General features: G+C 41.0%; 1 protein-coding gene across 2 annotated transcripts in view; it reads right to left on the reverse strand.

Moving 5' to 3' along the window:
- btbd11b (BTB (POZ) domain containing 11b) overlaps positions 1 to 21,274 on the reverse strand; it is a 93,235-nt gene that overhangs the window by 17,230 nt on the left and 54,731 nt on the right. For both annotated transcript variants that reach the window (XM_034085745.1, XM_034085744.1), the window contains exons 2-3: positions 12,614 to 12,772; positions 3,004 to 3,208 (exon numbers count right to left, since the gene is read on the reverse strand). In XM_034085745.1, the coding sequence (XP_033941636.1) occupies positions 3,004 to 3,208; positions 12,614 to 12,772 (364 nt within the window). The remainder of the gene's footprint in view (positions 1 to 3,003; positions 3,209 to 12,613; positions 12,773 to 21,274) is intronic.

The following is a 21,274-nucleotide window of genomic DNA, read 5'->3' on the forward strand; positions in this document are numbered from 1 at the left end:
TTCTATCCCACATTGAATACTGTTTGACAAACTGGTCGTTTGCTTGTGCCACAAACTTGAAACTGATAGAACAGCTGTACAAGAGGTGTTTGACTGAAAGCCAAATTTATACCACCACTGTACCATCCTTGAAAAACACAATTTCTCGAGTTTTGACCATTTTAAGTCTTTTAAAAGTATGTGTTTTTTTTATAAATGTTTACATGGACTGGCCCCCCCCCTCCCTTAGAGGAATTCATCCACAAAAAACACACTGGACGCTGCACTAGGTCAGAAACCAGAGGAGACTGTCAAGTCCACCGTAGACGGACCACTTTTGGACAAAATGTCCTCTCCATTAAAGGCAGCTCATTGTGGAATAGCCTCCCAACTGAGATACGGGATTGTCCCACTTTCAATAGTTTTAAAGGTCAACTCAAAGAATGGTTGAGCAACTAACAGACGTGTAATCACTGCTAAATGCACTTTAACACAGGGGTATCTCCTCTTGAACTTTATGTAGCACTTTTATCTTCTCTTGCACTTTATTATGTCGTAGCTGCTACATTGTACTGCTATGTGGTAAATACAAGCGGTACACTCTGGGGAAGAGCCGGGACGCTAATACGGAAGTGTCTCAAACTGCAGTTCATCTAGTGGCCAGTAGGAGCAGGCTGCAGAAGGGAGCAATTTCCATAGACCCCCATGTTAAAATGCCCAACTTTACAGCAGAAATAAACATGTTTACATCGTGGTTCAAAAAAACATATTCTCTGTATAGTTAGATTCCCCCTTCATGACCACTGTGTGGGGGGTGCATTTTTTCTCAACTCATCTGTTTAATTAATATTAAATATTAAAATATGTACATGCCTCTGTCAGCTAACAGCAACTTGTCCACTCTGCTAGGCTACAACCATAGAGGCTACAACGTTAGTTAGTTGTAGTTACTGTACTTGACCCTTTAGCCGTATTCGTGGTGATTGTGCCTTTTAGGGAATATTGTTACAAATATCAGACAATTAAAATGTTGTGCTGTGCGCTTGAATGTACTAACAGAACTTCCAAGAAGTCTAAAATGATAATATTATACATGTTAACCCCGTTCGCAGGTGTTTGTGTGCTTGGTAGCTTAGCTTGCTACTTATTAGCCAGCTAAGGACGTAACCCTTTATACATACATTTTAGTTTATGATTCAGCCTTGGGTAAGACTTGTATAGTCTATGGCTATGACGCCCATAATGCTAAACGGGAGCAAATGTTAATAGGGGACCCAATTATCCTAGTGGTGGCCGCCGGAGCTAACGGAGCCGCAGGGGGCTAGCTCCAGCCGGCGTCCCGGAGCTAGCCCACTGCGGCTCCGTTAGGTCCGGGCGGTGGAGTCCGTCTTTTCTTAACGTGTGAATGACAAGCATTAAGAATACAAAAATATAGCTAATTCTCTTGCAGATTGTCTCATTTGATTATGAATGTAACGTTTATATAGGGGAACTACACTGTTAGCAGTAACTTGGTATGCATGTATTTCATGTTAGCTTAGCTTCTTAGCCTGACCTCGCTCTGTTTACTTCCAGTTCGGAAGCAGCAGGTCCCGCCTCGGCTCCGCCTCTTGGCCCTTATTTGGAGCAGGCGGGATTAGACTCTGACGTCACAGTCGAGCCGTTAGTGGCCGACTCCGCCTACTAAGGGCTTCACGGCAACTCTGCAGAATCCTATGGGTGACGTCACGGACACTACGTCCATTTATATATACAGTCTATGGGTAAATACTTGTATGCTGCTCATGCTCTTCCTCGATATCATGTATTTATTGTTGCTATGTATATAAATGTCATGTTCTTATGTTGTGACGGGACTACAGATGGAAATAAGCTCAAAGCTAAAATCCGGCTCATTTACACTTGTATTAAGCATTATTTTTGTTTAAAGTGTTCATCAATGTGCACTGTCCCGATTCAAATAAACGATTAAATGAAAATGAAATGAAAAATACCAGATGATTTCATTACTTTTCTGGTTCAGAAAGCCTAAATGTATCAAACACTAGTCATGGCTTAATTATGATGGCAGGTTAACATCTAGATACTAAACAACTGACACATGTATTTGTCTTCCAATTCCAGCACATGTATAACATATTCTATAACTGAACAGCATATTGTTTTATATGTCTTCTTCATGAGGTGTTCCTGTTACATGTTTTCTCTACCTTGCTTTTGGTTCTATAGTGAGAATACATGTTATATAGTTCTGTCAGTTGTTAGTGCTCTTTGTTAAATAACGGCCTGGTATCAATGTAAGTTAAATATTAATTATTTTTGTAGCTATTACTCAATGAACTTCGGAGAAAAAATGATATCATTAGCTGCTAAATTCTCTACTGTGTTTGTCAGCTAGTCCCTTTAGTGCTGAACAGGTACTGTACAGTTGGTTTTTGGAAGCTTATTTATTGAAAACAGCTGACTGCTTTGTCTGATGGCAGTGAACCAAAACAAAGCTAAAAGACGCGAAATGCTCTGTAGATCTGAAGACAAATGAGGATTAAGGCAACAATTCTTTATGGGTTCATCCTTTCAAACACAATTGTTCACCTGGAAATAGTCATGTGATACTTTTTCAATGTATACAAATATTGCGTATGGCTGCTTTGAAGCAACTCTGTGTAGAAATGGTGTGTGATAAGAACATTTTACGATAAATGTGATGACACTCATTTCAGTTTGTGAGCATGAGAGTATTTGTTGCTTTCATTCATTCATTCTAAACAATATTGGTCGAATCAAGAGGTGTAATGGCTGGTGTTATTCAAATGTTAATGTTAACCACACATTAGCAGAACTAACAATGGATTACACCCTTCTATTTCCTTATCTAGTACAAATGTTTTATAATATCAAAAAACAGCTGGCCACTAAAGGTTTTAGAAAAACATTGGCCAAACAACAGTAAGTGGTACAGTTGTTGGGGACTATTTTCTGTCATGGAATAATACATAGTTTGATGCTGAGTGATTTCTTTCTCACCTCTCTGTCTGTAAGGTGACCTTCGAAGGCTCAACGTTGGGGTTCTCCCACTCCATCTGAGGGCAGTGCATGAAGTAACACAGCGTGTAGATGGCCTCGGGCGCCCAGTGGATAACTCCGCTCTTCTGGTGGATCGGCGTCCCATTGTTGGGGTTCTTCATGTACAGCGGCTGTAGGTAGTGCATGGCCCGGGACACTATGTCACCTATACAAACACACAAATATACACACACATATCATACAGGGAAACACAAGTACTGAAGAAGGAGTTAATGTTCAGGCACAAGGGTGCAAAAAGGGAGAATATTTTGAGCAATTGGCCTTTAAAAAGACATCAGGGAACCATCTTCATTCCTTCCAATCCAGCCCCCTTAGAGCTCCCTCGGTCAGGGGAAATCGAGAGTTCCCCCGCACCCCATCAGAAAAAGAAACAGAGTTCATCCCAGTCCTTTCTGTGCCACTCACTGGGGGAGAGCAGGAGGATAAGCATGCTCAGGACTGCGCTGTGTGGAGAATGAATATTTATGGATAAACATTAGCTACTCCAAGCTATTTCCCCTGCATAATTTTTCAGTACTTTAAGGTCATCCAGTTGGGCTAGAAAAATCAAAGCTTGAGAGGACTCTGGTAATACACATTTTAATATTCTCTAGGCAGGTTTTAAGTAAACAGTTCTTGGAAAAGCATGTTCAACACCTTTTGTATTGTCAAGGGACAAAACAGACTGCCTTTTAAGTGCAGAAAACTCATTTCACAAAAAAACGAGAGATGAATTTGAAGTTGCTCTCACAGACATAGATAGTTGAGGAGACCAACATCTTCACTCTGAGGACAATTATGACTGTGGCACCTTACTTATTGAGCGGCAGTGACGGCCGGCCCATAGGGTCGCCGCCCCACCTCTTCCCACAAACAAACAAATATATAAAAAAAAATATTAAATAAAAAAATATTTAAAAAAAAAAAATATTTAAAAAATATATATTTTATATTTTTATTTTTAATGAACAAGGTAAATATCATACAATTGGTACTGTATCAGTAAAATGTATAATCTACAATAAAATCTCGTTTAAAATTGTGTTACGATGTCTAAAGTTACTGATAAGTCACATGTTTTCTGCCTGGCCTTGTCCGTGGCATTAGTTTATCATTACCGGGCGCCGTGCAAGGAGCCCCCGAGCCAAACAGCAGCAACCAGCACGTTGCAAAAGTCTCAATAGTAAACTGTGCCGCCGAAACATACTTTCAGCCAATCAGCGCCGTCAAATATTTTGGTCACGAGGGCGCTCACGTTGGCGCCCACATTGCTTACGTGCGTTGACGTGAGTTGTTTTTTAGACTCGTGAGTGACCAAGGTGATGAGAATGGCTTCGTGTGCAGGTGGAGTCGCCGGACCTCAGTCCCCGCCCAATTCCGTTCAAGAGCTAATCTCCAATCCTTTCGAATGGAGAAGTTTGGGAGATAAACTGTTGCTTAAAGACCTTGGACCGGACCAACCCGATTTGTATATATCACAGCAAGCTCGTGAAAAAGACAAAACGTATCAACGAGGCTTCTCACATGGCTAGCTGGATGCAAACAGGTAAATGCTGTCTTTTGTTTCCCATGCTTGCTCTTCAAACAGCCGGGGACAGATACGATCTGTTCAGAAACTAGACAAAAGTTAAACAAGTACAAACCCCAGACTGTCTGTGTCATGGAGAATACAGTCGCTGGTTTATTTATGTCTGTATAGGCCGTTGTTGTGAGTGTGGATGGCCGGAGCATATATCGTTAGCTTAGCCAAGCTCCATTTAGAAAACACGCATTTTAAAAGGGTTTTTCGCCTGCCGTCTGTCTGCAGACTTGTCAAAGCATTAATTCATGGTTTTTACTAACCGGTATCAGTATGTTGTTAATTCGGCATCATTTTGAAACGTGTATTACAATCAAATCACGGTAAAATATGTTCATCTTGTTGTAGTTGTAGCCCCCTTGCCAGCGATTCTCTCTAGTTTAGCATACTCAGCCCGACTCAGCCTGGTTGTTCCTGGCCGTAGAACCACGATTTTATGGGGCCAGGAAAAAAACGGTGAATTAGGACCCGCTAGCCGGTACTAGGCTAAGTGGAAACGCAACCAAAAACGGGCCCCGCACGGCTCGGCACTTTCTGTGTCATGGCGAATACAGTCGCTGGTTTATTTATGTCTGTAGGCCGTTGTTATGAGTGGAGTGAGCATATACAACGTTAGCTTAGCCTGGTCGACCCAATCTCCATTCAGAAAACAAGCATTCTAAAAGGTTTTTCGCCTGCCGTCTGTCTGCAGACTTGTCAAAGCATTAATTCATGGTTTTTACTAACCGGTATCAGTATGTTGTTACGTCGGCATCATTTAGAAACGTGTATTACAATTTAATCACGGTAAAATATGTTCATGTTGTAGCTGTAGCTCCCGAGCGCGTCTTGTTTGAATGATGCGAGTAAACACAGCTGGCAGCCGCGGTGAAACTCAAGCGACTAGAGCGATGCGATAGGAGCGTTTAGAGCGAAGCGAATATTCGCATTGCGTCCGGTCTGAACGCAGCATTAAAGCGAGCTCCGTGCTGCACTGGAAACACGCCATTACATCACCAGAAGTCCTAATTTAAGGGGTCATTTCTCCAAAAAAACCTTTTTAAATCACTATATCAACAGCCCCATGGACCAAAAATATTTTCCACCAGCCGCCACTGTTGAGCGGTACAGTGTGACCACTGTCAGATGTATGTCGCCTCTCCTTCCTGTCTAGACCCACTGCACTGTGAGAAAATGTAATGAAATTCTGAAGCAGGTTCAATCTTAGAGAAACCCACTCTGTACCATGTTGTTCGGGTCAATTTGATAGCATTCAATGGGAAAAGTAATGGAGCAAGGCGGCACATGGTTATCCGGTCTAAATGAGCTATACTGTATGTGCGCCGCCTATACAATACACAGACGGAGCAAACTGTCATTTACATGGACAAAAGGGTTTGTTTAGCATCAAAATTGAGCTATTTGGCGCTTGCCAAGATTCCATTTAGCCTTGACAATGTGAGAGGAGAGTGTCAAAAGGATGCCTGAATGAGGGAAGAGCATTCATGCAACAAAACAGTGAATCTCACGGCCTTCCTTTGGGAACAGGGGGGCTGTGCTGGACAACATCTACTGACGCAATGAGAAGGAAATATGACAGGAATGATTACCTCGCGTATAAATGTTAAGCTAAAGCCCTGCACCTTCACTCTGTCGCTGTCATCCTGCGCCTTTCCTCTTAATTGTAGCAACAGGATAAGCTTGTAACAGTGCCCTCTTAAGCTTGGTAAGGGAAGCTGAGGTGGTCAGCAACAGCCGGTTCTCATGTCTTATTTATGCTGCCCTGTGACATTTCCTACATTCTCAGAGGAGGCTGGCAGAGACTGTGAAAAGAAGATTATTCCTAACACAGAGAGAGTGCAACAGTAGCGAAGTAGCAGCAGCTGAAAGTGAGATTACTGCTGCTATTTTAGCAGGTGTACACAGAAATATCTGCTCAAAAAAGATGGATTCATTATTTTCAGTGACGGCTTAAAGATTCTTTGTTTTGGCCAAAAGAGAGGATTGAAAGAAGAACAGCAGTTTAATAAGCTAACACGCCAATAGCATTTTCGCTATAAGATTCAAGCCTTTAATCAATACCTCATCCTGGGTAATTAATTGTTGATGCTAACAAGAAGAGGAGAGGTGGAGGACACACAGCATAACCGCTCCTCAGGTATCTCACTGATCACCTTTAAGCAGCGGGGCAATGCTCTCTGTGTTTTCAAAGCTTTAGAATCTCCTTAGAAAAGCAAAATAACACAAATATGCCAGTCTCCAGTGCATAATGGCACTGCTTTGATTTACAAGGAATTGTATTAGAGTTGGCACCTTTAAGGTCAGTAACCGGCAATGCAGCACCCACATAACAACCAAACCGCTCATTACGCCAGAGACTGTGAAGGCTGTTTAATGCATAACTGCCAGAAAAGAAGTATGCTCTTAGGAAATGTAGATTTTAAAGGGAAAATCTGCTTCCTTTTCAGTGGATGTTCATTCAGTGTTAAAGGTAAATGTGAATGGAAGCAATAAAGTGCCTGCAATATTGACCAAGAGATCGGAGCTCTCCTGCTTACCGCCTCAGCCTCTTTCCAGCGCGTTTCTTTTGCCAAATATTTGTTCACCGAGTCAGCCAAAAGGCCTCCTAGTCCTTAAAACTCATATCTTGTCATGAATGCCCTACATCACCATCTTCTCGAGCATTGGTACCCCCTGGCTCTGAAATATATGTCCTCCTTGCATCAATACTCGTAGCTGTCTGGTGTAACTGATGCAGTAAGTATACGCAGATGCAAACTCAGCTGTCATGGTCAATGTACACTGACGAATTGATTGTTTCCATTGACATTAGCACTGATTGAACACCCGCATCAAAGGCGGTGAAAGTTCTCAATTCTGATGGAGCAATTATATTCAAGCCTTTATGATGTAGGGAAATAAATATTCAGTAACCAGCTTTCCTTTGTGTATTGATGAATGGCTCTTGGCGGCACTGTGCAGCTGCTGCCATCATCACAGTTTCTGTGTTTCATGTATTTGCTGCTATGCGGTCATGATTGCATTTAATGGTCGCCTGTGGCCATCCTGACTCGACAAGATGCTAAGCCATTCTTCCCGCTATTAGTTTTGTCAATTTCCAAAGCAGCCCGAGATTTTAGACCCTAATTACCTCGCATATAAGATCACAAGGAGGGCACCAACACTATCTTTATGGAGATGCTCCATCAGAATTTGTTAAAAAGACAAGACCCACAACGAAAGAGAGAAAGAAAAGGTAGAAGAAAGGGAGCAGCTTGACAAAAACGACAGAACTCGTGCTCTCTTTGAATATCAAACATTGTTAAGGGAATATATAGCTTGAGTGGAACTCTCCCTAAGAGGGTCTATCATCGTTACCCATGCTGCTTTAACTTTCAGAAGGACTTTATATTTTAACGACTGTAGAGACTAACTGTGATAGGAACAAGCACACAGCGTCCCCGCAGTAATCAGGACGGTTTAGTTTGCACAAGGACGGCATTCAAAGTAACATCACTGACGATCCTTTAGCTGTCAGAGGTCTCTGGAGTAAGAATGGTATGTTCTCAGAGGAGCGAGGCTGGGAGATGTGGTGTACACCTGGGTGCACTTTATACTTCATTGTTGACATTGAAAAAGTATAGTTATTTGCCCTGTGTATTTCCCTTTTTGATTAAATATTGATTTGATCATGTAAAACCCTTTAGTTTAGGTGAAGTGCATGTTTTTGAAAAGACAAGATTTCTTTCCACCTCGAAATGTATTTCTTTGCTGTGGTAACATTTGTTCTGCTCTGCGCACAATAATAATGATATTCAGGAGTGTTTTCTTAATCAGCATTAATAACTTACATTGTATGAGAGAGTACCCTTTGTGGAATGACTAAACATGAATTTGTAATACGGTAATGAATTTGCGAACAAGTTTAATGGCCATAATGAATGTGACAAAGTCAATTCTAAACTAAAGCAACAATTGTTCACTAATGTAATAATATTACAAGTTTCACAGACAACAACTAAATACATTTACTCTATTTCACTTTGTGTGCAAAGCTCGGTACGTTTTTGCAATGAAAATGGAAATGCAAAATTGGGGATTAGACACAATATGTGTTGCAACATCTAAACACTCCCAGTTTGTTGTTTGTTCAGAAAGCCCAATTAACATTATACGTTTTCCATGTTTTAGTCATATTTTAGTCATATGTGAATGATTCAATCTGACTTCCATATTGTTTAAAAAAAAGAAGCATTTTTGGTCATTAGTAATTTGACATTTTATGAAAGGCACATTTTTTCCCTTTATCGCCAAGAAGTAAATAAGTGAAAGAGAACATATTAGAAGAGTGATGCCACTCTCATGTTCAAATATGAAGCAATATATGTTGTTACCTTTGAACACAGCTGGGCTATTTATCTTACAGACATGAGATTGGTATTGATAGACTCATCTCGCGTTTGGCAAGAAAAGGAATATTTCATAATGTCTACATGAAGAAGCTTAAGAGCATTATGCTGCTGTTGGTTGTCGGGTTTAAGCCAATGGACATTTCAACTGCACAGAGAGGTCACTGCCGTTTGACCTTGTATCACTTTGTGAGCAGTATAGATTTCCATATATATATATATATATGGAAAAAGCCTGTATGAATTTTGTATGATCCGGATAACCACCGCCCCTAAAAATAGATCGGGGGGGATTCAATAGGTATTGGGTTACAAAAACAATGCTGTGAGGAACATATTTCTCTCAGGATTTTGTCCTGCAGGCTGAGTGACGATGACACACCACGTTTCCTAATAATTGCAGCATTTGCAGGACTGTCATTTCAAATATGCTAATTTGGCATTTTGGTGGAAGAGAAAATAAATAAATACAAAGAGGTAAATCAGAAGCAAACCTCTTAAATTGATTCTAAATGCCAGCACATAGACTGTCCCCTGCATCGGATGCAAATTATACTGTTCTTCTATCACATTAAATATATTTTTTGAAAATCATATCCAAAATCTGCATTTCTTTCTAACCATCCCAAATGTAATACCTTTCTTTCCCCCATCTCAAGTCTCTTTCAGATACACAATATGTCAGGGCGATAAGGCTCTCCAGCTTTTCTCAATTATTCATTTTCATCCCGGGCTTGAGGGTCTGTTTGCAAATCCTATAGTTATTGACAGAATTCCTCTCCAGAGCTGTGACATTAGCACCGGACAAAGCTCGGCTATTATCCATCATTATCTCACAGTGTGTTTGCAGTGTCAACATAACAGAATGAGTGCTTGCTTGACCTCATCAATACAACATGGACAGAGGACAGGCGATTTGCCTCAGAGCGCCCCCCCCCCTGCCTTGTCCCTGAGAAAACATACAATAAGGAGAATTGGCTCTCTGTTTATTCAGAGGATAAATGTTTACACTAGATATACAGGGAATGTTTTTCCAGCCTTGTCTTGACATCCCGATGCCATGACGACAGAAACAGACTCTACGACCCGTTCACCATTGTTATGCTTGTGGATTTATTTATTTTGTAAAAAAATATTGTCATGCACATCGGGGGGTAATTTGTGTTTATGTGACTAAATGTGTTATTCTTTTGTCAGAGGACAGCTATCAGATTTGTTTTCTGGAATGAGCCGCAGAGTTGCACGCAACCAAGAAACAAGACTGTTCAACACTTCCAATGAGAGTCGCGATTCTATGGTTATATCGAAAGAGGGAAGATGTGTCCTCAGTGGTTTGCAGCTTGTCACTGCGGATACATCGAGGCCTTGAGAGTTTGTCAGAAAACAATATTTAACGAGGAATGTGTGCGGGGGAGGACAAGAGGGAAAACATAATCAGTATCTCAAAACCTATTAGTATTATCAAAACTAAACCATATGTAAATGACTTTGTATTCAGAAAGCATGCAGAAGCCCATTATTCTTTGAGTACATTGTGAGTGGACAGACATTCAATAATTTTTTGGAGGGCTTGTCAAACTCATACAGTATGTTTAATAAATAGCTCTGGGTTATTAAAATGGATCTCATTGACAGTGCATAAACATTTGTTTAAATATGCACAAAACGGGAAAACGCTAAATGCTAGTTTTACCTAAGCATGTCCCGATGCTAAAAGAGGTTACTTCACACAATAATAGGCTAAAGTTAGATCTAAGACTTCTTATTTAAAAAACTTTTAAACTTAACTAAAAATGAAATCTACGTGGAAAAAACGACACCAATTATTGTAAAGTAAAATATGACTTATAACCCAGTGGAATGGTTTGATTTTCGACCTCCAATGTTGAAAACAGACTTTTTTGTTTTTGTTTTATTGGTTCCGCTATCCTGATCTGCGTGGTCAATTATTCTGGAACCCTGTATAAGCAAACATGTCCTAGGTTTGCAAGTATTTTGGTTATAAATCTAAACATTAAACAAATTAAAATGTAGGTCAGATGGGGCTAGTTTGAAGGAAGTGAAGTCAACAAAGTTATTATTTTCACCCACAGGGGGACATATGCGTTCTAAATGTCATACCTTTCAAATAGCCAACATGACAACTCTCTAGAATTCATCCTATGGAAACAAACAATATCTCTACGAAATATTGTCTTCATCCATTAAGTAACTGTTAAGAAATGTCAGTTAAATACCAACTTGGTTGAATGGTATGGTTCTTACCTGACATGCTCTTTTCACACATGCTAGATAAACAAAAGAACATGGTCCCTATACCACCTCTGAAAATATCAATTCAACACCATGGGCAATAATAAGCTTCTATTACAGCCTCCACTCTTCTGGGAAAGGCGGCTTGCGGATCCTGGCTGTGGGTTCTTTGTTCCCATTCAGCCAGAAGCGAACATACAGTACAGACCTTTTTTCTGGAATACATTTTGACCAGTCACAGTATGATAAGCACAGTTCTGAATAATTAATGTTAACTGAGTTCCAGTTTGCCGTTTCAGTTTCAGAGTCCTGCTATTGTGAACGCTGACTCCCTGTCACACTGTCATGACTTACTGGGACAGTTGAATAGAACAGGGCCATTGTTAATGTTATTAGCAACACCTATGCTTTCCTTACTGTGACAAGTGACGGCTGTGAAAAAGCCTTAGTGAGTTTGGGTACTGGTGTTGGCTGATAACGCCTGGCTAGCAGTCAGTGCTAAAATGCATCCCAAAGGCGTCGGACGAGGCTAGTCAAGTTCCTCCATGCCAAAAGTGGGAAATCATTTTTTTATGGGCCTTTGTTTGTGCACTGGGGCATAAATAGTAGTCTTAAATAGTATTGCGTCAAAGTTGGAAGCACAGCACTTGTATATTAAAATCACCTGCCCGTGACTAGGTGACCATTCGATTACATTTAGAGCGATTAATTTGCCTTTTTCAATGAAGACAATCTGACTTGTGACAGGAGGAAGACATAATGCAACGTAACATGACATACACAAAATAAACTAATGGCTGATTTGCAATTAGCTGCATTTATTCAGCTTTTGCCATAGATGTATGAAGAGAAATGGGTGCAGCGTTGGTGGGGCAATGCTCCATCCTATGAAAGTAGCTTTAAGTCGCATGAAGTCTATAAAGTTTGCCGCAGCATACAAAAATTAAGGAAAATTACTCTCTACTCTGATATAGAGGAATCTTACAAGTTTCAGGACCTACTGATTAAAACAAAAAATTATTTCGTTTTTTTATACTGGGTATTTGGTTTATCTCAACTTGATTTACAGAGGTCTCTTTCCACATGTAAGTCTTTGGGAAATCCTGTGACTGAGAGTTTGGAATGATATGGTTTGGTCATTATGTTAAGCCATCTACAAAGCCCTCATTAGTGTTACTAGCAACACCTATTCTTTTTAATCTAATTTTAAAACAGGTGGGTCTTTTGCATTGCTCGAGGGCACATAGACTACCTTGCTTATTGAGAGATAGGTCAACGATGGTCCTTCACTTCTCCATCCAGACTTCTACAGTCACACACTGACACACAAATACACACATAGACAACTTACTGAGTTCAGAGATGCTGCCCACTCTTGTAGCCAGTAAACACTGTTCGATGGAGCGCAGCTCAGAGTGACTGTAGGCGTTTCCATCTCCGCTCTTCCCCGCTCGCTGCTGCAGCTGCTGGTCCCTGTGAAGAGTCAGACCCTCAGGTAGGCTGAGCACACCTGGAGCGGAGAGGGAGTTACATCACATTAATGTCATGATAAAGCTCAAGGCTGCAGTCTGAAAAGAGACAATTCTTAACTCACCTGTGAATATTCTTTACAGGATGAGTTGCGAATAAAAACACAGCTTACCCTCTTTAATGTTGATATCTCATCACACCCTTTATATATTTTTCTTATTGTTGTGTATTTGTGTGAAGAGTGAGACAAAAAAGAGGCCAGACAATATAGTAATCATGCCTCCTAGTTGCACCTGTCACAGACTAATAATGTGAATAAGGGAATAATGTGTAAAATCAGAAGTCTTTTTCGCTCTGAGGGTGACGAGGCAGTCTGCTCTCCATTTCGCTTTGTTGACAGTTTCTCATTCCTCCGCAGCTTCGTGCTGCACCCTTCTTATCGTTTGCAGGGTGTCAACTCGTGAAATGGCAGAAAGCAGCGACTCTGTACTTAGCCCTTTAATCACTGTGGAAAAAGCAGCTTTGGTTTTAATGGCTCCTTTTTCATAATATGCTCCTAATTGAATGCACATGCTGCTTGTGGCAAAGGTGACATTCTTCATTCATCCTACTTCTTTTAAGGGCCATTCGTTGAACTTGTTCCCAATGACAGCTAAAGCATGCGAGAGAGTGTTGGAAATTAAAGTTAGATACTTTTGCTATATCAAGTGACAGTAATAGCTCTTGGTTTAAATACAACTGAGATACGTTTGACATAAATCAGAACATACATAATACAAAAATGTTTATCTAGTTATGTCAAATAATAATAATAATAATTCTATTAGCATATTAAAGAGTACTCCAAACATGTATGCATCACTTTTCTTAATCATGCAGTTCAAATGTGATTAAATTAAATTGAATGCCACTCCTCAAAACCTGTAAACAGATTGTTCCTGCATGAGTATTGATAATGCCAAAATAGAAACGTCTTTGTTTAGCCCCCCCACTCCCACCATACTCAAATCATTTTCGAACCTACCCTCCCTTACAGAAAAAGTGTGGTTAGGTAGTAACTAAATCCACAGTCATTAAAATGTACTGATTATAAAAGGAATGGCTCTGATTATACTCCACTCTTAAGATTGCTATTCCCCAGTCATACACAAGTAATAAAAACTGTGCGGCAAAAGCATCTGGACGAGGGGCTGCTTACAAACCAGCAGCAGCCATGTGGCACCATCTCATCTACATCTTTGTTCAGAGAGAAACTGACAACCTGCAGGACTCTGGAACAAAGAGCAGGAGGCGTCCCCATCTGCTGCTCCAGTGTCAGGTGTCCTAAACAGCGACCATTTTAAGCAAAATCCCCAGACAAGCCAACAAGGACAATTAGGAAGTAAATGCCCTCTCTCTCTGTTTCTGCAGGGACCACTCTGAAACACCTCCTTTATTGCTTTTATTTCTCAAAATGGGCCCTCTTAGACTAGCAGTTGTGCAAACTCCAGGAAATCCATCTTAAACAATTTGGAGCAGCAGGGGGGCTATTCTGGCACCTTCCTCACTCCCACTTTCCTCCCAAGCAATTATATACCAGAGTAAATAGCCTGCTCAAAGCGTGACCGCAGGATTTGTGACCTGCCTCCTTTGACGTGCAGCTAAAGCCCACAGGTGAGATTTGGCTGAATATTGCAGACACCGTCATTTCCAGGAGAAAAGTGTATTTTTCTCTAACTCTGGCACCGTGGTTGCCATTCATTTATCCACCTAGGGGTTCGGTTTTCTGTTAAGCTTGTTGGTTGTACAGAGGATCATGATAAAAATCCTACTCTACAGAATTTCCTGAAATTGGTAGAAGGGTGTATAGGCCAAGGGAAAACTACCTAACATTTACAGTCGATCCAAATCATTGCGGGAAACACACATTATTTTGTCATTTTCGTCAACATTGCATAAAGCAGTTGGCCTGGTCGGAGGTCTGCGCTCTTCAAGGGTTTTCCTTGATTTTCTGTTCCAGCCACAAGAGAAATCACACACGGCTGCCAGCATGTGATGTAGGGCTGCACGAGAACATCTTGGACCAAATACTTTCTCTGAAAAATCATGAATAAAAGCACCTTGCTGGTAAACTTGAGCTTCAAGCACCCGGCTCCTTAACCTTAGTTTCGGGGGAATTACAGGAGCAGCTGACAGTGAAGTGCTGAATGCTCTCAGGGTGGACTGAGGCAAGGTGACTCACTGGCTCTCTCGTCGTAATGCAAGGCACTGTCTGCCTTATAGCAGGTGCTCTTACATGCCACCGACTGTGGCCTCTCTCTCCCGGTTTGCATGATGATTGTCACTATCTTCCTTGTGATTGTCACTGCAACACAAAGCTCCCTGGAAATGTAATGGTGTCAGGTGTCAAACCGCAGTATACCAAGATGTTTACTTGCAATCATCATAATCATGACCCAGCAGCTTATGTTTCAAAGTGATTTATATAAGGCACCTGCCACTCTTTAAGTGGACCAGTCACGTTTGCCATATGGCAGCCATTCAGTGGAGAAGGAGCAGAATAATGCTCCAGGCACAGCACTGTCACTGGAGAAGAAGTAATGAGTACTAGGGCTCCCATTAAGATGTCACTGAGGGCACCTTAGTCATACTCTGTGATAGGCAGCCGTGCTGAACAGATCCGCTGCACGGTCCAACAAATCCCACAAACACTGTCAGAAAAAAGCCACATCCACAATCCAACCTCTACACTTTATTACTGTAATGGCAAATAGGACAAAGTACCTCAGGAGAGTTCCATTTATGTTTTCTTGTTGAAGCGATTACAATTTCAAAACTGTCACAATCCATAAGTAACGACATGACGTACTTTGGCTAGATGTAAGGAAATGGTTTAAGGGAAGACAAGAATGTTTCCCAAAATGTGGAACTATTGCTGTTATCTGATTTCTGGCAGGGACTGATCACATTTTTGACTGCGTGGGAGAGACACTCCCACTGGAGGGAACTTTAGCCTTTGCAGACCATTTACATGCACAACAACTTATATAACACACTGAAGGAAAGGGAAAACCCCAACATGCAAAATAGGGCCTCTTTAACCTGGAGGTTGTGCCAGGAGTACAACACTTTCTACAACTGAAATCACACTATGAGTTTTGAAAAACATTTGTTACATGTAATTATACAGTGAAAATGCCCATTTAAATGTTTTGTTTCCATTCAACCCAAATATCCACACTGGTCTCAGGGTTGACTAGAGCAGAGGGACAGTAACTCTGACCTCGGTGTAGCTCCTACCCTGCACTTAAATCTATTTTGGAGGGAGAAGTGCACTTCCCCAAACACGCTGCAGCTCTGCAGGAACTCTGGCATTGAGTTTCGCAGACAGATAAGACACCAAGACAGCAGATTCTAGCTTTGATCTGGAAAATCTTAAATGTACTCTACAAACAAGGACAGAAGCACAACTTTGATGGACGAGAGTCAATTGTTGACTTGACTTGTAGTATTGGAAAAACACAGTTCAAGAGGTCACCAGATAAGACTGTTTCAGTGCACCATAATGTCTCCAAAGGGTTAACTATGTTGTTACTGTACATGGATCACAGTAGTGCTGCCCCACTCTGGGCTCCGGCTCTGTTCTGCCAGGCCAGATGGCCACCATATGTATACCGAGCAAGTGATCATAGTGAGATGGAAAGCGGGGTATGGAGTAGTGACGTGTGTTCAGATGTGTTAGAATGCCTCTCCTTCTCTAAATCACTGCACTATTCATTCTGAATAATCCCCACCGTATGTGCAGGCGTAGACATAGAGGTGTGAATATGATTTATTTGTTGAAGCAGTTGTTGTGCCTGGATTGACTGTTAACCTCCAGAGTATGGGCTCCCAGGTGACCACAGTATGGTCTGAGGTAGCCACAAGTCTTTAATGGGTTAGTCATGTGCCAGCCATATAAAGCTGGACTGCACAACCACGAGTGAGAAAATGCATGTATACAGGAACACGTCAGTTTAAATTAGAAATCTGGAAGAAGGAGATGGCATAAACCACAACCGCATGCGCACACACAAACTCTTATATACAGGGGAGTTGACAGCAAACTATGTCGCTGTCACACACAGATAATTATTAGTAATTAAAACGTCTTAATCCCAGGCACTTGAAGGCACCTGTTGCTGACGGGCAACCATTTAGGATACAGCCTGCTGAAGGTCCTCTTGCTGTTTCTAATACAGAGAACTGAAAAAGCACCGGAGCTTGAATAGTGTGTCGCTCTGAAAGAAAGCCCCAAGCTCCCTGATGTGTTCCTACACACGAATGAGTAACACGCCAAAGGAAATACATTCAGACAGTAGGTGTTTTGTCAGTAAGAGCCCGCTGTAAGCACATACAACCTCTTCTATTCTTGTTCTAAATAACTATAGCCATACCATTGTTTACTTTTATTGACACCCTCCTACAGGCAGAGGTCAGAGGTCGGGCTCAAATTCACAACAGAGCAACTACAGCTTATGGGAAGTCACCGTCACATCCTGATCAAGGACACTTCACTCAGGCTTCCGCTTGCTGACACATGACGTTTACACCATCCAGTAAATCATTTTGTCACCCTGCTGCCCTCCGCCGTGTTGCTGTTGTTCTGTGTAACGGTGCGTACCATCTTGTATCAAATTAGATTTGCTTGATTGAAGTCACGGCTCATCGTTGACATTCCTTCAAGCAGGTGTCCATTAGTCACCGAGAGATCAAGAAGCAAACAGAAAGAAATCACTCACAGCTGTTTCAGTCCATTCTGTCTTTCATATGGAGTCGAGCGTCTGTTTTGATCAGAGCAGAGCTCTTCCAGTTCAGTTCAATTCTATAAAAGGGTATTTCCTTTTTGAAATGTATTCTTAAAGCAAATCTATATTTCTATATTAACTTCAGCCATAATTTCCCATCAACAAACAGACGCAGTATTCAACTACCTGGTAAACACGGTGGAGCATTAGGCAGCCAGCAGAAATAGATATTTCTCTCTGGGGTTTATGGAGACCAAAGTAAACACCATTTTTTTTATTTGCCAGGCAGGAAGAAATGAATCCCTAAAAAAAAATTGTAGCTCTGTATTTGCAAATAGTCAACTGTTCCCTATTGCTTCATTAAATGCCCAATATGTTATTTCTTGCCAACTGTCAATTAATAAAGCACATGCAAAACAATCTAAAAGCTTTTTTGATATAAGCTTTTGGTCCAATAGAGGGTTTTTTAACTCAAGTCTATTGATATAAAAATAGAAAATCTGTAGAAAAAAACAGCTAGAAACGACACATAAAGCTGGATAATCTTACATTTCCTGGGTCAATTCTTCTAATCTCATTCACACCTCATGACATCACTAATACCTTAGATTAGCTATCGGGAAAAAAAGGATATGTCACTTAACTTCAGGGTCAAGTTCTTGTGTTTGACGATTGGAGGTGCTTATGTTAAAATATTTGTCATAGTGTGGTCCATTTAATTTTTATAACTGGCTCATACAGTAATACAATCTTATACAAACCATATTAGGAAGATGAATCAGTTAATGCTAAAAGAATAGAGGGGTACTAAAGAGTTACAAGGTCAGATTAGTATAGTGAATCATTGCAGGCAGCTCGGAAATAGAAAACACAGGAACTAAGAGCTAAAAAAAAAAGGAGACGGACATGAATAAGAAGAGTAAAACACACACGAACAGACACACATGTGAGTACTACGCAAGTCATCCTCACACAATAGGCCATCCACTCCCACACGCACTCCAAGGGAAGACTTGTGCCGGGTGACCGACGCACAACAAGGGCACGAGTAGAATTACGCAATCTTCTCCAATCAGAGGGAAGCAGCCTTCCTGCAGGCTGTGTGTTATTCCAGCCTGGAGAAGCAGCTATGTTGCTATTATTTCTCTCTTTTCATCTCATTTCTTCTGTCAAGGGTAATAAGTCTGTGTGTAATATCCATGAGGCGAACGCTTCCCGCAGGATGCTTTCCAGAAAATACTGGCAATCAGCAGCAGCTGGGAGCTGTTAAGTGTGGACTCTCTTGGACATAAAAACTCAGCGGTGTAAGATTATGAGGCAAAGTAGAAAAGATGGTTTGTTGTGTGTGTGTGTCGGAGAGATATTCCCAGGGAGTGTGTGGTGTGCATCAAAAAAGAAACAAACCACAACTCTCATGCAGTATTAATATTTATCCACATTTTTACAGTAGCTTATGTTTAATGAACATTTCTGTTTGGTATGCACTGCCTTAAACCTGTAACCACTACATGTTTTCCCTTTCGCACCTGAACTGACTAAGGTGTCATGTAAGGTAAAAAAGAACCAAGGTGAAAAAGGCAACATGCTGAGAATAAGAAATGTGCAACGAGAGGAAGAGGGGGTGATTCAGGTTTTCTGGGAAAAACCTGTCCGGAGCAATGATAAATGATTATACCATTATTTGTTATCAACAGCAAGGGCTGTTCAGTGGACAATGTACGCTGAAAATGTTTTGCTATTTTTCTCCAGGCTGTTTTTAACACACTGCTCGAAATGTCCTGCAAAAGTAATGTTGGTATATTATCCCTTTTTAATTGTGAGCCAGGATGTGCAGGGCTGCCTCTTAGGATTCAGGTGATGCAGAAAAAGAACAACGACACCTGCATATGTTAGATGTCTGTAGCCTATGGATGAATGGGTCCAATAAACACAGGGCTTTCACCATGAAGGCTGCTTTTTAGGTCCCTCGTCAAACAAAAAGGCAGTGCTGAAATGCTTTACCCTACTTTAATACGCTACCTACATACTTCATTTTAGCTCATTAGGGGAGGATTCTCAAAACATAAATCAACTTTAAGATATAAAATAAATGAACCAATGTACAAGGATAGATTGATGTTCTCTTATTTTCAAGAATTCCAATGAGAAGACCCAAAAGTATTTGACGTACTAAAATCTGTGAACTACAACACTGCACAGAGCGATTATTCATATCATAATAATTACAATGGACAACGGCACATCCAACCGTACTGATGCTCAAACACAAAAATATAATAATATAATAATCTGAAAAGATATGTACTGTTTACTTCTGTTTAAGTACTTTGCGAAGAAATACAATGTCCAGTGTTTTTAGGAAATCCCTGACTCTTTTTGTAAAGCCAAATCTATTTATTCTTAGGATTCAAGAGAATGACTAACGCCTTGTTGGTTTTGGTGTTTTTCACTGGTTTTGTTGACGATAAGAATAACATAAAATAACACCAGCCATATCCTGGTCATGCTTAAGGTCCATCGCAGCCTCATTCCATTGGCATCTGTGGTGAACCGTAACCACTCACACAGACCTACATTAAACACTTCCTGCTTTCCAAACACTTCTTATCTGAATTCAACTGTTTGCCACTATATATCCTATGACCCTTGTCTTATCTCTCAATGTTAGACATTCACAGGTGCAAGCTACTTTCTGCATGATATCCATTGGGTATCGATACCTGACTGCCAGCCACCAAATGTACTGCATCTAAATTGTGTCCCCCAGGAGTCTCATGTCTGCAAACTGGCAGAAATAATCCGATAACTGCAGACATCGCAGCAAACAGACCTGACCCCTGGCGTCTTGTGCGTCACTATAGAGTCACGCATGCCCTTTTCTCTTCTTCCCAGCTTTTTCAGAAGGCGGTTTGTTGTATTGACAGTGGGCAGACGAGACAGTTATCTGCATGACAACACCTTGCACAATAAAGAGCCATGCATAAAAGCACAATGTGACTGTGTTTATTTGAGAATTCAGTTAAATATGTACTTTCTTTTATGTTTGACATTATTTAATAATGTGCATGTGCGTAAGCGTACATTTTTATGGTATTAGGCCTGTGTTAAAGCTTTTAAAAAAACCTACACATGAGATAATGAAAAACAGAAAGAAGTGAGTCTTTGACAGTCAAGATCTCTTATTATAAACATCAAAGAATAACTTGAGCAGTTAATCCGACTATCGTTTCCCCCTGTTGATTTATTACTCTTCCCTGAGATGTTTCAGGATGGGAGACCAGCAATTCATGAGGCATAGAGCTCCACATTGCACGGTAATTGTTTAACTCACCTAGCGTAATCTATCATTCTGACTTTGCAAAGTGGCTGCCTGTAGCACAGACACTCACTGGAAGTGGGCCATGCCTGGCAGAGAGTGATGAGGCCTGGGGCTGTGTGCCGCTCCCTGTTGCTCCCACCGACCCCTGCATCTCCTCCGGGGGATGACCCTCACTGTTCAGGGCGTCCGTTAGCATATTATATCCCTGTCACTTTGATAATGTGAGAGCACTTGTATCGAAAAAGTAATCATTCAATTTTGAACAATGTTTCAAACCTCAGGGGAGGAGCCCAGGTCACCGTGACTGTATTGCTTCTAATGGAGAAAGTGGAAAGTCTGACAAAAAACAATGTCCCCTTTGTTAAGTCTTCAGAATGAACGATTGCTCTCATGCTTAGGTGGAACGTCGGCCAAGCTGTAATTGAGCAATTTGCAATATCATTCACTAAATCAGTCG

The sequence above is a fragment of the Pseudochaenichthys georgianus genome, chromosome 6 (genome assembly GCF_902827115.2).
Source record: "Pseudochaenichthys georgianus chromosome 6, fPseGeo1.2, whole genome shotgun sequence".
Classification (NCBI taxonomy): Eukaryota; Metazoa; Chordata; class Actinopteri; order Perciformes; family Channichthyidae; genus Pseudochaenichthys; species Pseudochaenichthys georgianus.